The sequence below is a fragment of the Etheostoma spectabile genome, chromosome 14 (assembly GCF_008692095.1).
Source record: "Etheostoma spectabile isolate EspeVRDwgs_2016 chromosome 14, UIUC_Espe_1.0, whole genome shotgun sequence".
Classification (NCBI taxonomy): domain Eukaryota; kingdom Metazoa; phylum Chordata; class Actinopteri; order Perciformes; family Percidae; genus Etheostoma; species Etheostoma spectabile.
The window spans coordinates 14,923,059-14,943,469 of record NC_045746.1 but is presented as its reverse complement, the minus strand read 5'-3'; the positions used below and the strand labels follow the sequence as shown (position 1 = coordinate 14,943,469).

Sequence of the window (20,411 nt, the reverse complement as noted above, 5' to 3'; positions counted from 1 at the left end):
TGTTTTGTAATGACTAGGCTAGATGGGGAGGTATTATGTTCTTCAGGACCCCACAGCTCCGCAGGGGATCTCCAGCCCAGCTATCTCTGTGTTCTCATCTTAGGAGCTGCTGCGGGTAATGATCCATGTCTGTAGAGCAGGGGTACAGACGGAGGATGTGCACTTGGCCGCCACAAAGTAATAAGAAGTAAATCAAAGGTGTTAGAGTAATTGTGGAAAAACTTCAGGACTTATTGGCAAGACTAACTGAACAGCACACATCACCAATTCTTCATTTTGTCTAAGTCAGGCTGTTAGGTGGCACGGCGTCTGGGTTTGGGGAGGAATGGAGGGCATGTTTTGGGTTAGGTTGGAGGGGGGTAGAAAAGAGCACAACGACCTCATAGTGAGCCGGCAGTGGAAATTGAAGTGCAGGACTTGTAGTTGTCATAGCAACCAACTGTCAGCCTTAACACACCGCTCTGCCCAAGTGGTTAAAAGCAAACCATCACCATTCCAATGCAACATCCATCAAGTTGAGTGCTCGGTTTGGCTCACAAAGAATCGTCCATGCTCATTCTCTGCACATAAAACAAATTATACTCACTTCCTGTTCTGACATTTATAGAGGAAAATATTTGCTGAGTCATACATGCTTGATGTCATCAACTTATTTCTTGCAGCAATATGAATTTCGAACATTGCTCAATATCTCCCCTCTTGTTATCTCTTCCTGCAGAAGGCTGGGCTGGTTGGGGCCGCTGGTCAGTGTGCAGCCAGGAATGCGGTGGCGGAGTCCAGGTGCGCAGCCGTGCCTGCCAGCCCGAGGACAGCGTGTGCGAGGGAACAGTAGAAGAAGGACGGGCCTGCAACCCTCAGCCCTGCATTGGTACGCCAACTTGTCATTTAGTCATTAAGTTTAGAGCACTCGGCTGCAGGTGGCTCTGATTCAATGCAATAATCATGCAATTTTCAAATTATCTTAGGCAAAGAACGCAACAGGAGCCAGGGTCTGCGAGCCATCGTTGGTTTGAAGAGAGACTATGCTGATGATTCGAACCTTGGAGTTGTTGCAACCCAAACAGGTGAGATCTTGTTAATCGATGATCTAAACACTGTGATGTGTTGGGGGTACTTTATTTATACATAGTGCAGACTTTGCAGATGTGAATGGCTTACTGCAACAACAAAAAAAGTGATTATCTGCATTTAACCATAGAAACTAAACGTGGACCAGAGTGCAACAAAGTAAAATCTTAACATTTTCAAGTGTTGAGGACCTGGTGTGCTAACCCTCTAATTCATGTTTTCTTCTACAGTAGATGCTAAGACAGATGAGTGGTCCCCCTGGAGTGCATGTTCAGTCACCTGTGGAGAGGGCTGGCAGAGCCGCAATCGCGTCTGCGCTACTTCCTCCTTCACCAACCAGTGCACCGGACCCCTGCGTGAGAACCGGCCCTGCAACAACACAGCCGTCTGCCCCGGTGAGTGCCTGGTCCCTCTTTCTGGGAGGGGGTAGATAGATATATAGTAGATAAAGAGAAGCCGCCCGGTTAGTGAGACAATTCTGGGCTTTCAGATGCTGATATACAATGTCATCTACATCTCTCTCATCATTTGTGCATTCAGTGCCGTGTCTTAGTGATTGTGTGACTGCCCCACCTAGTGGAGAGTTTACAAAATGAGTGCCTGTGATGTGCAGCCTGTGAAACCTCACGTGAATTCAAAACCACAGTAGCACAATTTTTAAACAAACTCTAACTTTCTAAATCAAATTATCCCTCTATGTTTCCCATGTGTAGTGGATGGTGCTTGGGATGAGTGGACCCCCTGGAGCCTGTGCTCTTCCACTTGCGGTCGTGGCTATCGTGACCGTACCCGCACATGCAAGCTGCCCCAGAATGGAGGAGAGCCTTGCCGCGGCCCTTCAAGACAAACCAAGTTCTGCAATATCGCTGTCTGCCCAGGTGAGCCTTACAATTTTTTCTTACTGCTGACTTGATGATATACAGCATGATGCATAAAATGATATATATTTTAAAAATCACATTACCTAAAACATCTAAACACTTATTAATGCATAACTAAGCCAGTTTGTTATTTTACTACCATGTTTACAGCTGACTTTGTTACTTGACCCTTAACTAACTGATTCTTTCTTGAGAGCTAATTAAACCACTCATTGGCATCAACAGCATCACAAACAGCAACTGCAGTGGCAGGTTGACATTACATCTGACGCATTGACAGAATAAAAGCCTCTGTGGTCATTAGTCAGCGGCTTAGAGAAAAAACGCAGGTGACTCATGCTTTGTTCATGGTCACTCAATATATTAGAAGCTTTCCTATTCTGCCACCTACTCGTGTGCTGAAGGGACATTGCTTGAACTTACAGCTGCAGTTTTTACAGTTAGTTTTTCCCACTTTTTCCACCCCAGGTTTGGTGGTTAACATTATCTATGAAATATTGAAAAAGTGATTTTGCTATCTATCCAACTTATTGCAATTGCGTGTTACCATCATCAACGATGTTTCTATCTGCCACAGCTGAACTGTTAATGTCTGAAAAGGAGGATGGGCTGTTAGCAAAGTCATTACTGAGAGATGATTACACTTTTCATTCAAAATAGAAAGGCTTAGAACACTGAATCACACTTAATAGCCCTTTTGGCAAGATTGAAAAATGTATTTTGACCAATCTAACTTGTTATTAAGACTATGCACTATTATTTCATCTATTTTGCCATCTTACGAGGCAGCCTTCATTAGCAATATTGATAGGAGTTTTTATAACACCAATTAAATCTGATGTTTTCCTTTGGTCAATCATTTTTTCCTTCTCATTTATGTTTCTATGCCCTTTTATTTAAAAAATACCTATTCTAGAGTTTTTAGAGTAGCATTGCTTTTCACTAAGAATAAAAAAGAGGCATCTTGGTCTTCTTAGCTTAGTTAATTGCACTAAACAATGCTCATAATGTCCATAATGACATGAAGTTAGTTTTAGTTTTGAGGACAGTATATCTTAGAGGTTAAGAGGCACATACAGTCATGCTTGAAGGACACATAACTGAGCTCTAACTTTCTGTTTCACTTAAACTCAGCTAAAGTAGGTCATGTGAAATGTTAATACCATCAGTGAGTGTGCCGTGATGCCTGTGGCCTGAGGGTCCTTCTTGTCCTTGCGCTTGCTGTAACTCTCTTATGTATCCTCTGCCACCCTCTAGTGGACGGACACTGGAATGAGTGGTCTGCCTGGAGCGCATGTACTGCTTCTTGCTCCAACGGCACCATGCAAAGAATAAGGGAGTGCAACGGGCCATCCTACGGGGGCTCCGAGTGCCACGGCAGCTGGAAAGAGTCAGTCAACTGCTTCCTGAAAGAATGTCCCGGTAAATAAGAAACTAAATTCACAAATGCAAGAGTCATTATCTAAATAAAGGATAAATAAATTGCACATATCAAAGAGTTCATGATGTGAAATATTCTCTGCCTTTAGTTGATGGACGCTGGCATGCGTGGAGCTCTTGGGGCAGCTGCAGCAAGACATGCGGTGGAGGCATCCAGCAGAGACAGAGAATCTGTGAAGGGCCTTTCTTTGGTGGAGAGTCTTGCCCTGGTGAAAAGGGAGAGCAGAAGCGTTGCAATGAGAAGAGATGCCCTGGTTAGTGACTACAATACAATGCATAAGGGTGGCCACTCTGTAATACAATTCCATAAGTAAAGAGATAACTCATCCTTCTACTTTTCCTTGTAACTTTATAGAGCCCCATGAGATCTGCCCTGAGCAGAACACCGGAGATGTAGTGTGGAAGAAAACTCCCGCTGGAGACATGGCTGCTGTGGCCTGTCCTGCTGATGCCTCAGGTACAAAGACAGCCAGGACAGCGACATGCTTTGTCTGTTTTCCTTGGAAATTTCAGACTGTTTATCATCCCTCATTATGCCAACTACAAGTATGTCCTTTCTCTCATTAACAGGTCTGCTTCTGCGCCGCTGCACCTTGGATGCTGTAGGTCTTGCCTCCTGGGAGAGCCCAACTCACATCAAGTGTGTCTCCAAGAACTATGAGAATATTCAGATGCTGGTAAGCCCTGACACTTCACCCTAATTAAAATGCAAAATGCCTCATCTGCTGTGTCCTCATATGTCTAATTTCCCGGTAGTAAAGTCATACCAGCGAATGTCAAAGATTTCAGATTAACCTGTCAACTCTTTTTCTACAGTCGAGGGACTACAACTCCAAAGCACAGATGGGGCAGAGCGTGGACGGGGTCGCTGAGGTGATTTCACGCTTGAGATTCTCCTCTGATAAGGGGGCCCAGTACAGCGGCGACCTCTTGGCTGTCATGGACATCTTGAAGAACACCACTGAATTGTACAAGGGAACCAGACTGAGATTGAGCAACGCTGATGTTGAGGTAAGATGAAATATGTGTATATTAAAGAATAATAAAATGCAACACTCTCAGACATGTGCTTCTCTAAGCAAAAATAGTTTCTAATTAAGCTGGATTTAGTATCTTCTTACACCTCTGCCTCCATTTAATGATCTGCAGAACTACGTCCAGACAATCAGCAACTTACTGAAGGAGGAGCATCGTGACAAATGGGAAGAGGCACAGCTGGTACGTGATAAGAGTGTGTGTGTTTGTGAGTGATCCAGAGTGAAAATGAGCTTTGAAATAAGCATACTAGTATAGCAATAGCAATAGCAAACATCTAAAGCATAACTTATCATCTAGTTCTACCCGCATTTCTTTTTAGATCTGTTCACAAGTTACAGTTACAACATACTTAACAGAAATGTGACTGCTCTGACAACCTGTTGATGTACTTAATTCAAATCAAATCAGTGTTCCTGCTAAAGTGAGTGAAGAAACAGTTTCTACCAATGGAGTTCCCTGAGAAAAATAAGCGTAGAAAAGTTAGACAAACAAAAGACACAGATACAGAGGGTAAACTCACAAATTAAACTGGATTGTGAATCACCAAGGCCACTGCGACAAAAAAAAGTGAACACTTCAAGGTGACGAGAGAGGGAGAGAGAGAGAGAGAGAGAGAGAGATTGATTCAGGGATAATCACTACGCCCACTTTGCAATCTGTGTCTCCATGGCATTCTACATACCAATGCTGGTTGTAAGGGGACACTGACAGTACATCCCATACACCTTGCGCCCACATCGCTTCAGTTCTGCGTCAGAGACACGCAGGCAGCCCTCCCTTCCACCGAGTGAGAGGGAGAGGACAGAAAAACCTGAGTATGAATCAACAGCCTGCCCATTTATGGCCTTAAGGAAGTTCTGAGGTTATTTCATAGCAGCAAGCAGTGTGGTGTTTTTTTTCATAGCAGCAAGCTATGGGGTTCTTTCTTTTTTTCTCTTCACTGCAGAGGTGCTTTGAAAGAATAAGTAAAAGCTGGACTGACAAAAGAAAAGGAAATCTAGATTTGGGCATGTGATCAGTAAACGGTAGCCTAGCTTAAGTGTTCAATTATACTCATTGTTTAAATTGCATATAATGTCAATATGTCCATATAGGTCCTTGTCTTATTATTCTATTATTTTCTCCTGTTCTAACACTTCCTCTGTTTCTCTTCCATTTGTTTCTTTTATCCAGATGGGTGCCAGCATTAAGGAGTTCCTCCACCTTGTTGAGGACTTTGTGAACATGATCGGTATGCAAATGAGTGGCTTTCAGGACATTTATGAAGTCACAGAGAATTTAGGTGAGCCCTGATTTCCCTTTCCAGCTGCTCTCTGCTCATGTCTAATCAGGATGATTTGTCCTCTCTATAGTCAGAGAGTGTATCAATCTTAAACGTTCTTGTGAATCTGAGTCTATATAAGCAGCAGCCAAATGCATCATTTATCACTTCAAGAGTATGCCTTATTACTTGTGCCCTCCCAAGATGTTGTGCAAGTGTATTTGGCATAACAAACATATTTTACACAAACTTACAAAGGCTTTTATACAAACTTTATTAATCTGTCAAATACTGTAAATAACTGTAACTTTCACAATGAGTCACTTTCTGTGTCTTGTGTGAGTGGTTGGAGTCAGTGAAAGTGACATTCTCAAAGGATTTAGTGAAGAATGACTACTCCACTCAGACATACATGACGCATGAGAACAACATGTCCTTGGCATTAGACGGTTCTTCAACCAACACATTGTACATAGGAACTGTGACCTCTGAGTGTTGTTCACTAACAAAGCCCCTGTTTCTCAATCTCTGTCCTTCTCAGTGCTGAGCATCCACAAGCGCCCAACAACAACAAACTCCAACTTCACCTTCCCTGTGAAGGGGTGGAGGGGCATGCTGGACTGGGTCAGGACCTCTGAGGAGAAGATCACAGTATCCCGTGATGCTCTGTCCATTGAACAGTCTGGTAAGATCAAACAGACATCATTTTCTAATCAACCATGAATGAATATGAATGAATTTGAGTCTAAACAGGCATTTGGTTCCTTCCAGATGGCAATGATGCTTTTGTGACCGGCATCGTCCTCTACAGAAACCTTGCCTCTATTCTGTCCTTCCAGAGGTAATACAATTTCTTTGCTTTTACATGTACTGTATGTAACCAGCCTTCCATGTAAAAATATTGTTTGCCACCAGATGGCGCCTCAATAACTACTAATTAACTTATCTTGACGTTCTCACTTACATTTTTGTTGTAAAGCATCAAGCCAAATCTTGACCATATTCATTTAACTATAATGTCTCATATGAACGACACTGACAATTTTCTCTCTCTCCACAGTAACACCACCCTCCTCAACTCCAAGGTGGTGACAGTGATTGTCAAGCCAACCCCAGCTCTCCTGTCCTCCCCCGTTGAGATCGAGTTCCCCCACCTCCACAATGTAAGTCCCTAATGGTTACCCAATTAAATGGAGACTTACGAAAAAATTTCAACCCCCCCCTTGGGGTGTTTTGCTCACACATAGCCTGACATTTAGATGACATTTGCAGTAACACTGTGACTTTTACGTATACTTGTGTCGGTTGAAACCCAGCAAAGATCACAGCTGAACCAAACGGTCAGTGGACGATGATGAGAAATCATGCACAGTAATTAGTCCCTGCAGCTGATAAGAAGCTGTTTTTAGTTCTGTGCCTGTATTATGATGCAGGGTGGCGAGAAATGTGGGCAGGTGGCTGGCAGCAAGCTGTTGCATCTCACACGTTTATAGTACGGCATCACAGCCTACACAACCTACCCTTTTCTGCAGAGACTCCTCACACTGACTTCTCCATCTGCCTCTTTTTTGCAGGGCACCATGAATGAGACATGCCTCTCATGGGACGAAAGCGAAACGTAAGTGTTGACCACAGTTGTTTTTCTTCATAAATGTGTGCGTCTGTCACTCTCACTTCTTTATCCTGTCCTGGATGGCCTTGTAAGACACACTGGTGCTTGTTGTTGTTTATCTCCTAGCTTGTAGCCAACGTCCTTTCAGTCATGCTTCATCTCTGTCACTGCGTATGAACCTATACTCCCCCCCCAGATCTACATTCACTGGAAAGAAAGCGAAAATGTTTTATCTATTTTTCATGTCAATCATTTCCAACAGGGAGGACAAAGCAATGCCACAACATTTTGACCCATCCCTGCGAGCGAGGTCCAGGCCTCCCTCAGCTGTCTTACGTACTTAATTGCATGACACACAGACTTAAATGACAACCTCAGTGATGGGCAGTGGTTCTAGTTGAGAAACTTTGATCCGGCAGTCTCCTGCATCGCTTTAAATGAACCACATCCTGAGAAAAGAAAAATACAGAGGCATTACTTTCAACCTTATTACAGACATCAGTAAGTAAACTCATTGCAGCGTCTCTATAGGTCACACCGCAGAGTGTCAATCTAAAGACAATGGCAGCTCTCCTCATCTCGCACCCAAATGCACCCAGATACCCCCAACACCTTTTCACACAACAACCAGAGTCAAAGCATAAGCAAAAGCAAAAACAAAAATTAATCAAAAAAGAAAATCTAATCAACTCTTATACTTTCGGAAGGAGGGCAATGTGCTTTGGTCAAATTAGATTCAGTTTTGACGGAGGATGTGATTAATGGGAGGATAGAGACGGTGGGAATGGCAGAAGAGGAAGCTCTGGCTGATGGCAGAGTTTGGGGTCAATGCTTGTTTACAGAGCTGCATGTGTCTGATCACAGGAAGTGCACCATTAGCTCCTCCACCAGTGACGCAACATTTAACTCATCTGCATGATATGACAACTCAAACATAACTCGCATTAAACTGTGCAGTCAAGCCTGCTTAGATGCCATTCCAGTTAACTGCCATAATGAGTTTGCCCTGCAGCTGAGTGCCCATGACACTCTGCACCAGGCGGAACCTGCAGGCTACGATGCCCCTCTGTATTCACCAGTCAGTCAGAGCCTGAGGGTGCTTCTCATTGACTAACCTCCTCCGTGCTCTGTGGCATCTGCTGCTACTTCCACTTAAACAAAAAGGCAGATCTCAGTACAAGTTCTGAACAAAATGTTGTAGATTCAGTGATTCGTAGAAGCTGATTTGTCATCAGACTATAAGTGCATCTAATTTAAAAGATGGCCTCAACAAAGCACTCATTATTGATTTTACCCCCTGCTTGTAAAGTAATTTATCCATTTTTTGTCTAATCAGGCTGAGTGAGGAAAATCATGACAGATATTGTACATATATTATGTCAAAATGCCCTTTGTTTTTGTTTTAGATTGCATTAATACAATCAGTTGGAGTGTAGATTGCCTCACTATGGAAAACATGTGGAAATCATAATTCAGATTGTCTTCACATTCCCCTCCTTCTTTTTCAAAAGAGGGAACACATTGTCCTTTGTCCCCCAGTGCACTGGGCAAGTGTTGCCAATAATGTCATGTCTGCTGAGGAAAGATTGCCCATAACAAGAAATGATACAGATAATGCTAATAATGAGATTTATGAAGGCCTATCATCATTAATCATGGCACAGATGGCTATTAATCACATAAATGTGAAAAGCCATCATCAAGACTTTCCTGAGATGCAACTGAACACCTCATGTTATATGAAATAATATTTATTTTCCTCACACTGGATAACTAATATTTTAGTATTTAATATCATATATTATATAAAATGTAAAACAATCTGTATTTTTCTGCATTGGGCTATTTAACATGCAATCCTGATGGCCCACAAGTGGAATGTTCTAAATGTATTTAATATATATATATATATGTGTGTGTGTGAGAAGAAATGTCATCAAAAGACATTCACATGAGAGATTTGTCAGATCTCTCCTCTCCTAACCCGTCCTTTCCCTCTCCTTCCCTGTGCAGTTCCTCTCTGCTTGGGTCTTGGTCTGCTCGGAGCTGCAGAGCCGTCCCTGTTCATTCATTCAGAACCAAATGCGTGTGTGACAGCCTCTCCACCTTCGCCATCTTAGCGCGCGTCAACTTCGACTCGGTAAGTCTTCTGTCTTTTAACAATGTGTGCTAGTTATTTCGTCAAATATTTGTCTTAAATGTTTGGTGTGTGAATGCGGAGCAGCGTGCACGTAGGCTATAGCCTACTTGTTGTTTTCGAGCGGTTTGCTGTAGCGCTGCCTGCCAGCACCTCTTTGTCTCCGTGCAGGTGCCGCTGATCGAAGAAATTACAGCCTGGCTGTTTATATTGAGGGGGGAATAACCGAGCAACATGTTGATATGCAGGAATTGCATTTAGGTTTTAAAACATGATAAATTACATATTGGCATGTTTTGCACGAGCGCGTTAATTGATGCTAATTTGCTTGCAATCAGCTGCATAATCGACTAAATAAATATGATCGCACCTATGGGAAATAGCTTACATGAGTTGCTTGCATAAAAAATATGAAACATTGATCACAAATTTTTACGTCAATCCCTCAAAATGACTTTTTGATTATTGTGCAATCTGTCTTTGCATTTGATTTCCATTTTTTTAAGATTAGTAAACAGAATTAGTGCAAGGGAACTTGTGTGCACCGGATGCTTTAATTACCGATATCTGTCGTTACGCATCGCTGTATATCATGCGCAAAGACAATGTGTAATTTCCCCCCTTGGACTGTGTTGCCTCTAGAGCTGCTCGTTCTCCAGTTGCCGTGGCAACGGCTTCTGCAGCGCAAACTCGGCCTGTGTGCTTTTTGATAACTGAGATGCTGAGGGGAAAAACACACACACACACACCTCATCTCTTCTCCGAACAGCCCCCCAGGACAGAGGAATTTTTTTTGTGCATCTTGCTGCTGCACACACACAAAAAATCAACAGATGTCTATTAGTTTGAGGAAATGTACATTTTAAATGTGCTTTTTTTATTTCCTCTTTTTATTTAGTGTGCAGTGAGTGGTAAAACAGCTCATGAATTTAGACTGCAGTGTTTTTGTGCTGCTAAGCCTCTTCAGAATCCTCTTTTTTTCTTTCCCCCCAACCTGTTGTTTACATGCTAGATTTGATTTGTCTTGCTGTTGCCAGTCTGAACAGTGCCTCCTATAGTTGTTATAGGCTGCACATAGCCCTCCTTTCAACCTTCTGCAACAGTAAAACGGCAGCTGCACCAATCATTCCAGTCTACCACTATCTCTGAATTCTCGATTACATCCACCTTCATCCTCTTGCTCCTCCTCCTCCTCCTTACTCTTCGGCCACAGAAGCTAACCTGAAAAATGCCAGAGAGGCGGACCAATGAGAAACAGATGTCTGGTCATGCATTGATGGTTCCGCCTCTCTCCCCCCGCCCGCCTCTCCAGCCATCCTTTGATGTGTGCTGTGGACATTTTCAATAACGTCTTCCTGTGAGCCATATGAGAAACAGAGGCGAGAGGCAGAGAGAGATGTAAAAAAAAAAAAACATACTGCAGTGTGTTAGCACTCATTCGATATGGTCTGATTTCATTAGTCCTGTAGCATCATGTGTGTTGTAAGCATGATGGTCCAGTGGGAGCAGCCCACACAGTTAGTACAGCAGATAACCTTGACCACTGAGTAATCAATATTTAAAAAAAAAAACTGCAGAAAAACTGTGTTGGTTAAAGGTTTCTCTGCACATTTGTCTTCCTTTGCCTGCTTTTCCTATTGTTCAAAATGAGAACATGTGATTCGGTCAAGGGCGGGCAGAAGACATGCATCATATTTAGGTCACACTGGCTGTCTGGATTTCACTTTGAGGCCCATGGTGCAAGCATCAACCCAGATATAGAGATTGGGAGGAGAGGGAACGGGACATACTGTATTGCCCTTGTTATTTTTTCTCTCCCCAGATTGTGTAAAGGCTAAAGCACAAAGACAGCTCACCCCTCTGCTATCTGCCATTGGTTTTGGAGCACTTCCGATGTATTTGGATAGATTTTTAAATAAACTTTCCACACTAAATTTGTCTTTGCCTGCCGTAGGCCGGACTTCACCAACTGTGCTTACATAAAAAAAAAAATATGTAATTCGAGAGATACAATCCTTTAACGCTCAGTATTATATTTAAATTCCCTATCAACGCTGGCAAATGTAGTAGATGCCATGCTTTATATACGCTTGGAATAGAAGGATTTATGGCCATTATAAATCAAATGAAGGCCAAAGCGGTGTCTGTTTCTTTCCCCTCTGTCAGTGCTAATTTGATACCTGCAGATTTATTATATCTCAGGACATATTCTCCCTCACCTTATGGATCCACTTAGCCCTTTGTCGCCTTTTTCTCCATCAAACATTATCAAAAATATAATTAAACCATTTGTCAATAACTGTGTCTTTATCTTTAGTGCGAACAATTTTCAGCCAGGTCACTCATTTTATGGTGATGACAACTTGATCAGAGGTGTTAGATTAACTCAAAACCGTAGATAAGGATTACCGACGCAGTGAAACCACATAATTAGCTGCTGGGGCTTTTGTAGCTGTGTTAGCCAGGCAGCGAAGTCTCAAGGAGCTGAGATTTGTGCGTGCAGCAGTGACCCTGTGGGCCTTCCAGCAGGGAAGACGGACAAAAGACAATCCCTCCTCTGTTTCCTCCACCGGAGGTTCAGTGCCAGGGCTGTTTGAAACATGGGGCGGTCACCGCCGCTGGCAGTGGCAGGTGCTAAACTACTATCAGAGATCAGAAGGGCAGGTGATGGCAGATTAATGCACAGCTGATAATTGTCCACCTGTTCACTTCTGCAGGGATGAGCAAGGAGCTGCCGGTTGGCACAAAAACACCAACATAGAGAGAAAATGCAAAAACACAGTTAAAGGGGAGAGAAAAAGAATCTAAGGATGTTTGTCAATGATAATAAGGTTGCTTGTAACAGTTCAAACTAATGACTGAACACAGCAACCCCCCTGAACTGCCCCTGGGACTTGAACAACCCCGTCTTTGCTTAGTAGAGAGGGCTATTTGTGCAGTATCATCCTCGCCTCATTTGCTGACTCAAAAGCTCACTGGAGAAACGCAGTGAACCTGACCATTTGTTTAGTTTTCCGCTCCATCTTTCTGACATGTTCACCTTGGGGTCACCTTGCCTCATCCGTGGCCTGATTGTGCCATTCAACTGTTTGCCTACAGGGAGCTGTCTGCTCTTCCAGATAGTGCACACCCGGAGGCGTAGCTAGTGCGTGCACGCACATGTGTGGATCCCACTGCTGGGTTTCTCTCTGCATGAATGTGTGTTTGTAATCAGCTCTAAGCGGCATGTTTGGTCTTCTCTCCTCTCTGTAGATCATGGACAAGACACTGCTCCCGTCCGTGACTCTCATTGTTGGCTGCGGGGTTTCCTCTCTCACCCTGCTGCTCCTCATTATCATCTACGTCTCCGTGTGGAAGTAAGTAACCCTCCCAGCAAAGTCCGAGATTTCAGCCTCTAACATTACGTGCTGTGTGCTCTGGTTTCTCTCTCCTCTACCTACTTATCCCTAAACTCTTTTTCCTTTTCAAAATTCCAGGTACATCCGCTCCGAGCGCTCTGTTATCCTGATCAACTTCTGCCTCTCCATTATATGCTCCAATGCCCTCATTCTCATCGGACAAACTCAGGCTCGCAACAAGGTAAGGCAATCTTTCTAGCCTCTCTTTTAAACCTCTCTGAAACTCACTGCTTTGGGGATTTTGGAAGTAGCAGCGCCAATGACACAGATTTCTCATCTTTCTTCTCTATCTCTCCTTCCTTCTGGGCTCCCACAGGTGGTGTGTACTCTTGTAGCTGCTCTCCTGCACTTCTTTTTCCTCTCCTCTTTTTGCTGGGTGCTGACAGAAGCTTGGCAGTCCTACATGGCTGTCACTGGTCGTCTGCGCAACCGCATTATCCGCAAGCGCTTCTTGTGCTTAGGCTGGGGTAAGAGCACTTGTCTTTATGTTCATATATTTTTTTCCACCTTTGTTGCATCACTATTGTCACTATTGTGTTATTATCTTCTCAGGCTCTAACTCTCCACCCCTCCCTTTTTGGCATTTTCTATCTTTCAGGCCTTCCTGCCCTGGTGGTGGCTGTGTCTGTGGGTTTCACTAAAGCTAAAGGATACGGAACCGTCAACTAGTAAGCCAAGTCTCAACCTGCCATTTTTGGGCTTTCACTTTTCTCTGCATTTATTCTGAAAAGCTCTTCCTTTTGCTCAAGCATTAATATTCTTCCTTCTTCTCTTTTCTAGCTGCTGGCTGTCTCTTGAGGGTGGACTCCTTTACTCCTTTGTTGGCCCTGCTGCGGCTGTTGTTTTGGTACGTATTCTAACTTTGACATCCCAATCCATCACAATACATACGTTTGTTTGAAAATGGATTACCTATTATTACATTGTCTCATCCATTTTCTTTCTTGCAAACAGGTGAATATGGTCATTGGTATTCTGGTCTTCAACAAGCTGGTATCCAAGGACGGAATCACCGATGTGAAGCTGAAGGAGAGAGCCGGGTAGGTCTTATTGATCTTCTCTGTGCACCAGAGTATTGTGCTTATCACCCTCATCAATGCCATTACAGGTATATTGATGATGTACTTTGATATCAAACCCCACAATTAAACCAAAAGGAGGGAATAGAGCTCTGCCAGTAGAGAAACAGAAGTCAATTGCAGCCTGTGTAATTGTAATCTGTTGTTGTCTCACCCTGCAGAGCATCACTGTGGAGCTCCTGCGTGGTTCTGCCCCTCTTGGCTCTCACTTGGATGTCTGCAGTCCTGGCTATCACTGACCGCCGCTCCGCCCTCTTCCAGATCCTCTTTGCCGTCTTTGACTCTCTGGAGGGTTTCATTATTGTCATGGTTCACTGCATCCTGCGTAGAGAGGTAAGGAAAGACATCTAGATGAGATTTTGTAACAGGAATTAAAATAAAAAAGAAGTCAGGTTACACACGCTGTGGTTTCAATGCAATTTTCTGAAGTTTTTCCACTCTATCCATTAGGTTCAAGAAGCTGTAAAGTGCAGAGTAGTCGACCACAAGGACGACGGCAATGGAGACTCTGGCAGTTCCCATCACAATGGCCACACCCAGCATATGGTACATTTCTTGGCTTATTGCCTTTTTTAATGTCTTGAGTGCCTCTTGCTTTTTATCCCTAACTGAATATGTGCATACATTAAGCACTGATAGAATATTTCTTATTCTTTTATCAGCAGTCTGATAACGAAAAGGATGGAGATTCAAGCAGACAAGGTAAGCCCCTTTTACATCAGCTTTTTCCTTCTGCTCTTAACCATTTTCCATTTCCATTTAAATTTCTGTGAGCCTTGCACTTCACATCTTATCATGCATAAAAAGAGAACATATTTATTGAACAATTTTTTCAGATGTAGCATGGTTCTTCATTGTTTTTCTTAACTCTCTCTTACTATTTTTCTTAAAAGGTATGAAGAGCTCCTCTGAGGAGAAGATGCCTCCTCCTCAGCTGCCTCTTCCCATGGGCTCCAACTTCCACACCCTGCCATCCAACCCCAGTAAGAGCCACATGCAGGCAGTTCCCGAATATTCCAGCCACACCCTCACCCTGAAAAGAGAGAAGAGCCGTTTGCCTGGAGGAGTTGACCCAACCTGTGGGAAACCGGTGTATGTCTGCGAGGGGGAACTCTTCAAGCAGCTGGACGCCGATCTTGCTCGGGCTCAGGCTGAGGGCAGCATTTCCGACGGCAGCAGTTACGTCCTCCTGCCCAACACTACCTCTACCCTGAGGTCTAAGCCTAAGGATGACCCCACAAAATACAACATCAGCGTGGAGCAGCTGCCACAGGCCAGGCTCATGCACCTCAGCGGGCCCTTTGCTGAGCCTCAGGCTGCCTTCGGGATCAAGTCGATCCCATTGGACCAGGTCAGCGTATCGTACTCAGAGAGAGACTCGCCCATTCAGAACATCCACAACATGTCCAGTGAGTCTCACATCACCCATAGCAGCTTGGAGAACACCTTTGAATCCATGAACTCCATGATGTCCAAGAGTGAGACCATCTCCACACTGTCCATGAGCTCCTTGGAGGTAAGAGGAGATGGAATCCATGACTTCTTGCAGAATAGTTTCATGCATTCTTGTGCAATGTTTCTAATATGTAATGGAAACTAAACCAACTTCCTTTCTTTTTCTTCTTTGCAGAGACAAAAATCCCGTTATGCTGAGTTGGACTTTGAGGTAAATATTGTTTGGATTCTGGCTTTTGGAAAGATTATAATGATATGCAATGCATGTTAAATGCATTGTAGCATGCACTAAATAATTTGAGAGTAAAATGTTGTTTTCTGTCTTCTCTAGAAAATAATGCACACAAAGAAACGCCACCAGAACATGTTCCAGGACCTAAACAGGAAGCTACATCATGCTGAGAAAGAAAGGGAGTCGCCTGCTTCTGACAGCAAGGTAACATATGATATTATGCTCATCATCCATTTCCATAGACATTCAACCATGGGAAACATAACAGAGGCAGTTCTTATGTTAAAAGTGATTCTACAATATAAGAATGACCCGCTAAAACAACCAGTGATTTGTGTATTGAACTATGGTTGTCATTATTTTGAGGTCATTTGATTAAGGATGTACTTTCTTCCTTCCTTCTTACAGTCTGTGAGATGGAGTGTGTCTTCAGGAGGAAGTGACAAAACGAACCACAGTGTGAGTGTTTATATACAAACTCACAATCTCAAATTTGTACTGCCTATAAACCAGACACACAATTAGATATTACACTTGCCTCAAGGAAGAATAATTTTCCCAAACATTACTTTCCTTATTAGAAAATCACCTCTGATGTAATGAAGCCCATTTCATTTTGATTAAATCAGGAATTTACTCTGTGCTGATGGGTGACACCAGTGTTAATGTCCCTCCTCTCTGTACCTTAACAGGACAAACAGCAAGGACCTCTGGAAAGGCCATGGGAGGGAGTCCGAGGAATCCAGCAGTCACCCCCTGCATGGGTGCGTAAAGATCTGGAGCCCCTAGCTGCCTCTCCTCTGGAGCTGCACTCTGTGGAGTGGGAGAAGGCCGGCACCACCATCCCTCTTGTGGGGCAGGACATCATCGACCTGCAGACAGAGGTCTGAGGGGGAGGATGGGGGCCTGAGAAGCCACCTGATTTCACCTTGTTCACCTTTTTGGTTTGGGAATGGGATCCTGTATGGATAGAATAGAGGAAACCAAGTATGGGAGAAAGTGAGAATGTAGGTCCCAGAATCAATGTCTTCAAACCCTCAACCAGAGCAGGAAGAAGGAAAGTGACGTGAGGAGTGGATGTGGTGGTGGTGACGGGATGTTTAATGTAGCTTCTCCATTAGGACTTAAAGCATCTGGTGTCAGAGGGCTCTGAAGGTCCAAAGGGTTATTGGAGCAATCAGTGGTTACCATGCACTAGGACTGGCTATGGTTCAATTAACACTTCACTGAGAGTTTCACGAACTCTTCAGCCTGGGTTCAGAAGATGTGGTCGACAAGTCTGTGCTTCTTTTTTCCATCGACTGAACTTTGGAAAAAAATGAGATAATACAACGTGGTATGTCCTCCCTGCTTCTCGGACAAAGTAGGACAGGGCACGAGAGCATAAGAGACCATAAAAGGCTTGGAGTCCAACACTCTGCACTTAGATGAGCACACACATTTTGTTTTAGTGCCATGGGTTAGTTTATTTTCTATATGTATGTGTTTGTTTGTACTGCTTCACACATGGAACTGCTTCAAACTGCCTAAAATGAGACTCTTCCTTGAGACTCTCTGTACAGAGAATATAACGTCTCTACTGGAGAGCAGGCTTTATCATACTGATAGACCTTCTCGCTGCTGTTGTTACCATGCTTATTATTATTCCAATGATTATTGTCAGTGTTATGATTATCATTATTATTGTCATTATTGGGTTTATAGCCTATATTTAGATTTTCCATCCCCCTCATGACTTTCAGGCACAAGTATTATTGTTTTTGTGCTGTGACCTACAACATTAGGCTCCAAAAGATAAGATTCAATGCATCTTTAATGTGTTGTGAGCCCATATGGACTGCATCGGGACAAACATATTGAGTGGTGATAAAGGTGGTTAGTTACCCAAAATGTCCTGGTTTTCCAACATTCTGCTTCAATACCAAAAGACCAGCACCAGGGTGAACACAGACTCTCACACAGGAAGAGCAGTGCACTCTGGAGGAATGCTGGGTGGAAATGCGAGGAGTTGGGGGATGCAGGCTCTTCCATGTCGTACATGTGGATTCAAGGGGTCAGCGAGACCTTTCATCATCGCCCTTTGGTTTCTCAGCCTTGCAGGACTCTTGGACCGAGCAGAGGCTCCTGGCGCTGATATGACTTCTACTGCAGCGCCAGGTCCTCGAGACTTTAACACATTTGTGTTTTCAGCCATCAGTGTGAAATAGTGCAATATGATGGGCGCTTGATGCTCAAGCAAGACTGATATTATGATTTAGGCAGAATCTTTTCTAACCAATGTTTCAACACTTTTATACCATCTTCCTCTTATTTACAGAGCATATATATGCTTTATGAGAAAATTGTATAACAAATCTGTATTAGTAATTCAAGGAATTTATTCACTAGAGATTTGTTAGCACACGACTTCATATTTGGAGCTCTCTGTGACAGGTAGATAATTGTACTTCTATAAATCCAACATTATATAGAATGAATGATAGCTTATAGATCTCTCTAAAATTGTGCTTCAGGATATCTGTTATTACTCTCCGCTTTGAAGCGGTGGGTAATTGAACCTCATGTCTTCTCTAACTGTGTGTTTTTGATAACCTTGTCAGTAACTCAGTAGTATGTACTACCAGCCAAATCCCATGTCCCTTCAAATGTCCTTTCCTCAGCCCAAATCATACCTCAAGTTACTTGTATTGAATACCCATTTGTATTTCCTTGTCACAACTTTGTTAATGTTCTGTTTTACCTCCTGTAAATGTACAGTTTTCAGAGCACAAAATGAATGTGACATTTCTAATAAAACACAAATATATTACATGAAGAATGTGATCCTTCATTATTGGTGGCTAGACACATTATAATGGTGAAGTACAACTTTAAATATCATATTCTGTGAAGTCTTGCTATCCTCTCATTCATGACCACTGAACAAACAACTTTTTCTGCATCTGCATATCTAAAGCCACAACAAAACAAATCTGCAAATGTAAAATAAAACGCTATCTAATAAACAAAAAAACTAAATTGATAATTTCCACCTGGCAAATAAGCACATAATGGTGAAATATAACTTTAAATAGCATATCGCAACATGAAGAAGGTGAGACAGAATGAGGAGAAACAGATTTTGAACCGATGCTACATAAAAGCCTCTGGCAGACATTTTGCTCTCTAAATATAGACGTGATTTGCAGGTACAAAAACAGCAATCTCTTAAGATGATGGAAGTGTAATTCTCCTCTGTTCTATTTTCATGCTTTGCAGGGAGGCAAAATCATTACCGAGACAAAAAGCTGTGAAGTTGAGTAATAAGAAACAAACACATTTGACAGGGGCCAGAATATTTGATTGTGACCTCTTTAAAAATAGGATCTGTTGTCAACAGTTTAAATTTAGTTTTGGTTGCTTTGTCTGCAGTCTTTTCACTCTGCTTTCTCTGTTCTCCATATAATCATCTCCTGTTCTTTGTTTTAATTGAACAATGTGCTGTAATTCTGCTGCAAGGCATGAGCAAAAGGAGATTTACATCAACCATTTGTGTAGCACTGCTCATTTTGTGAGGTCAGCTGGAACACAGACTGGCTTGAGTGCAAATGGTACTTTACTGCTTTATCTTTCACTGCATTTAATGTTATTATGTCACACTTTTCTCTGTTTCTTTGCTTTGTGAAACATTTTGTGCTAATTTATTGTTTGTCATATGTGCAGTCCACGCAACCTGCTCATGAGTCACTGTGGCCCCTTTAATGTTTTGTTAATGTAGAGTATATGCAGAAAGTAGCAAGTGAGCAAGAACACAAATAGACTTAAGAAATGGACAGACGGATACAGAGACCGACAGAATAGAGAGAATTCAGAAAAAAGGGGGGAAAGTGGAACATTCGCCTCATGTGTACATATGAGTATTATAGTATTGAAATATATACATATATTCAATTTTTTTGTGATTAACAATTTTTTCTAGTCATTTTTAACACAACATACTAAACTCAATTTGCAATATGACCATATCCCCTCCCACCCACCCGTCATCACCTTCCACACAGACAAAAATCAAGAAAAGATGACACAGTAACTCCAATATTCAAGACCATACAACAGAATAATAGCAAAATAGACAATGGACTATGGACCAAATAAACATGTGTATAAATGAAAACATCATAAACCCTTCATACATGTCTCACCCCGGCACAAAGCGTGCCTTCCCCATTTTCCCATGTAGACATCCAGTCAGGCAAACCATTTGTGTGACATCTTTCCAAACTCTGCCAGCCTAGCCATCTCTCAAGCCCGCTCTTGGATAGACGGCAACCCTTCCTTCCTCCATCCTCTTAAAATAATTTGTCTGACTATCATTAAACAAGTTTGGATCCAACTTCTAATGTGCTGCTCAACTATTCTGCTTCTCCTAGAACAAATAATCTTGGGATGAATGAAACCTTGGATCCTGCAAACCAACCTAGGTTCCCATGCATTCCAGTCCAAAATTCCTGGACCTTGTCATATATTTTCTTTCATTTAAAAGCATGAATGTCTGTCTGCAATCCTTGCACATAACTTCTCTTTAAGGTGCAGGTGGTTGTGGCTGTGAGTGTGACTACTGTATAGCCACATAAACACACACAGGCAGTTTGCATGCAGCTATAAAGAAGTCTACAATATTGCATGCTTAATATTATCTATAAGGACACAGCTTCTCTCTTCTCATCAGCCGTAAACAAAACAAACCCAATCATAATTACAATAATCAGCATATGAAGACACTGTGTGTGTGTGTGTGTGTGTGTGTGTGTGTGTGTGTGTGTGTGTGTGT

General features: G+C 42.7%; 1 protein-coding gene across 1 annotated transcript in view; it reads left to right on the top strand.

Moving 5' to 3' along the window:
* LOC116701484 (adhesion G protein-coupled receptor B1) overlaps positions 1–17,449 on the top strand; it is a 22,047-nt gene extending 4,598 nt beyond the window's left edge. Inside the window, exons 3-32 of the mRNA XM_032535212.1 lie at positions 719–868; positions 966–1,064; positions 1,299–1,463; positions 1,782–1,946; positions 3,207–3,371; positions 3,479–3,643; positions 3,745–3,846; positions 3,960–4,066; positions 4,206–4,400; positions 4,539–4,607; positions 5,601–5,709; positions 6,230–6,373; positions 6,460–6,529; positions 6,749–6,851; positions 7,263–7,306; positions 9,314–9,440; positions 12,690–12,793; positions 12,914–13,016; positions 13,152–13,302; positions 13,434–13,503; positions 13,616–13,682; positions 13,790–13,875; positions 14,076–14,247; positions 14,365–14,460; positions 14,577–14,616; positions 14,808–15,430; positions 15,545–15,580; positions 15,701–15,805; positions 16,010–16,060; positions 16,294–17,449. Of these exons, the coding sequence (XP_032391103.1) occupies positions 719–868; positions 966–1,064; positions 1,299–1,463; positions 1,782–1,946; positions 3,207–3,371; positions 3,479–3,643; positions 3,745–3,846; positions 3,960–4,066; positions 4,206–4,400; positions 4,539–4,607; positions 5,601–5,709; positions 6,230–6,373; positions 6,460–6,529; positions 6,749–6,851; positions 7,263–7,306; positions 9,314–9,440; positions 12,690–12,793; positions 12,914–13,016; positions 13,152–13,302; positions 13,434–13,503; positions 13,616–13,682; positions 13,790–13,875; positions 14,076–14,247; positions 14,365–14,460; positions 14,577–14,616; positions 14,808–15,430; positions 15,545–15,580; positions 15,701–15,805; positions 16,010–16,060; positions 16,294–16,491 (3,881 nt within the window). The 3' untranslated portion in view covers positions 16,492–17,449. The remainder of the gene's footprint in view (positions 1–718; positions 869–965; positions 1,065–1,298; positions 1,464–1,781; positions 1,947–3,206; positions 3,372–3,478; positions 3,644–3,744; positions 3,847–3,959; positions 4,067–4,205; positions 4,401–4,538; positions 4,608–5,600; positions 5,710–6,229; positions 6,374–6,459; positions 6,530–6,748; positions 6,852–7,262; positions 7,307–9,313; positions 9,441–12,689; positions 12,794–12,913; positions 13,017–13,151; positions 13,303–13,433; positions 13,504–13,615; positions 13,683–13,789; positions 13,876–14,075; positions 14,248–14,364; positions 14,461–14,576; positions 14,617–14,807; positions 15,431–15,544; positions 15,581–15,700; positions 15,806–16,009; positions 16,061–16,293) is intronic.
* Positions 17,450–20,411: the final 2,962 nt, after the last annotated feature.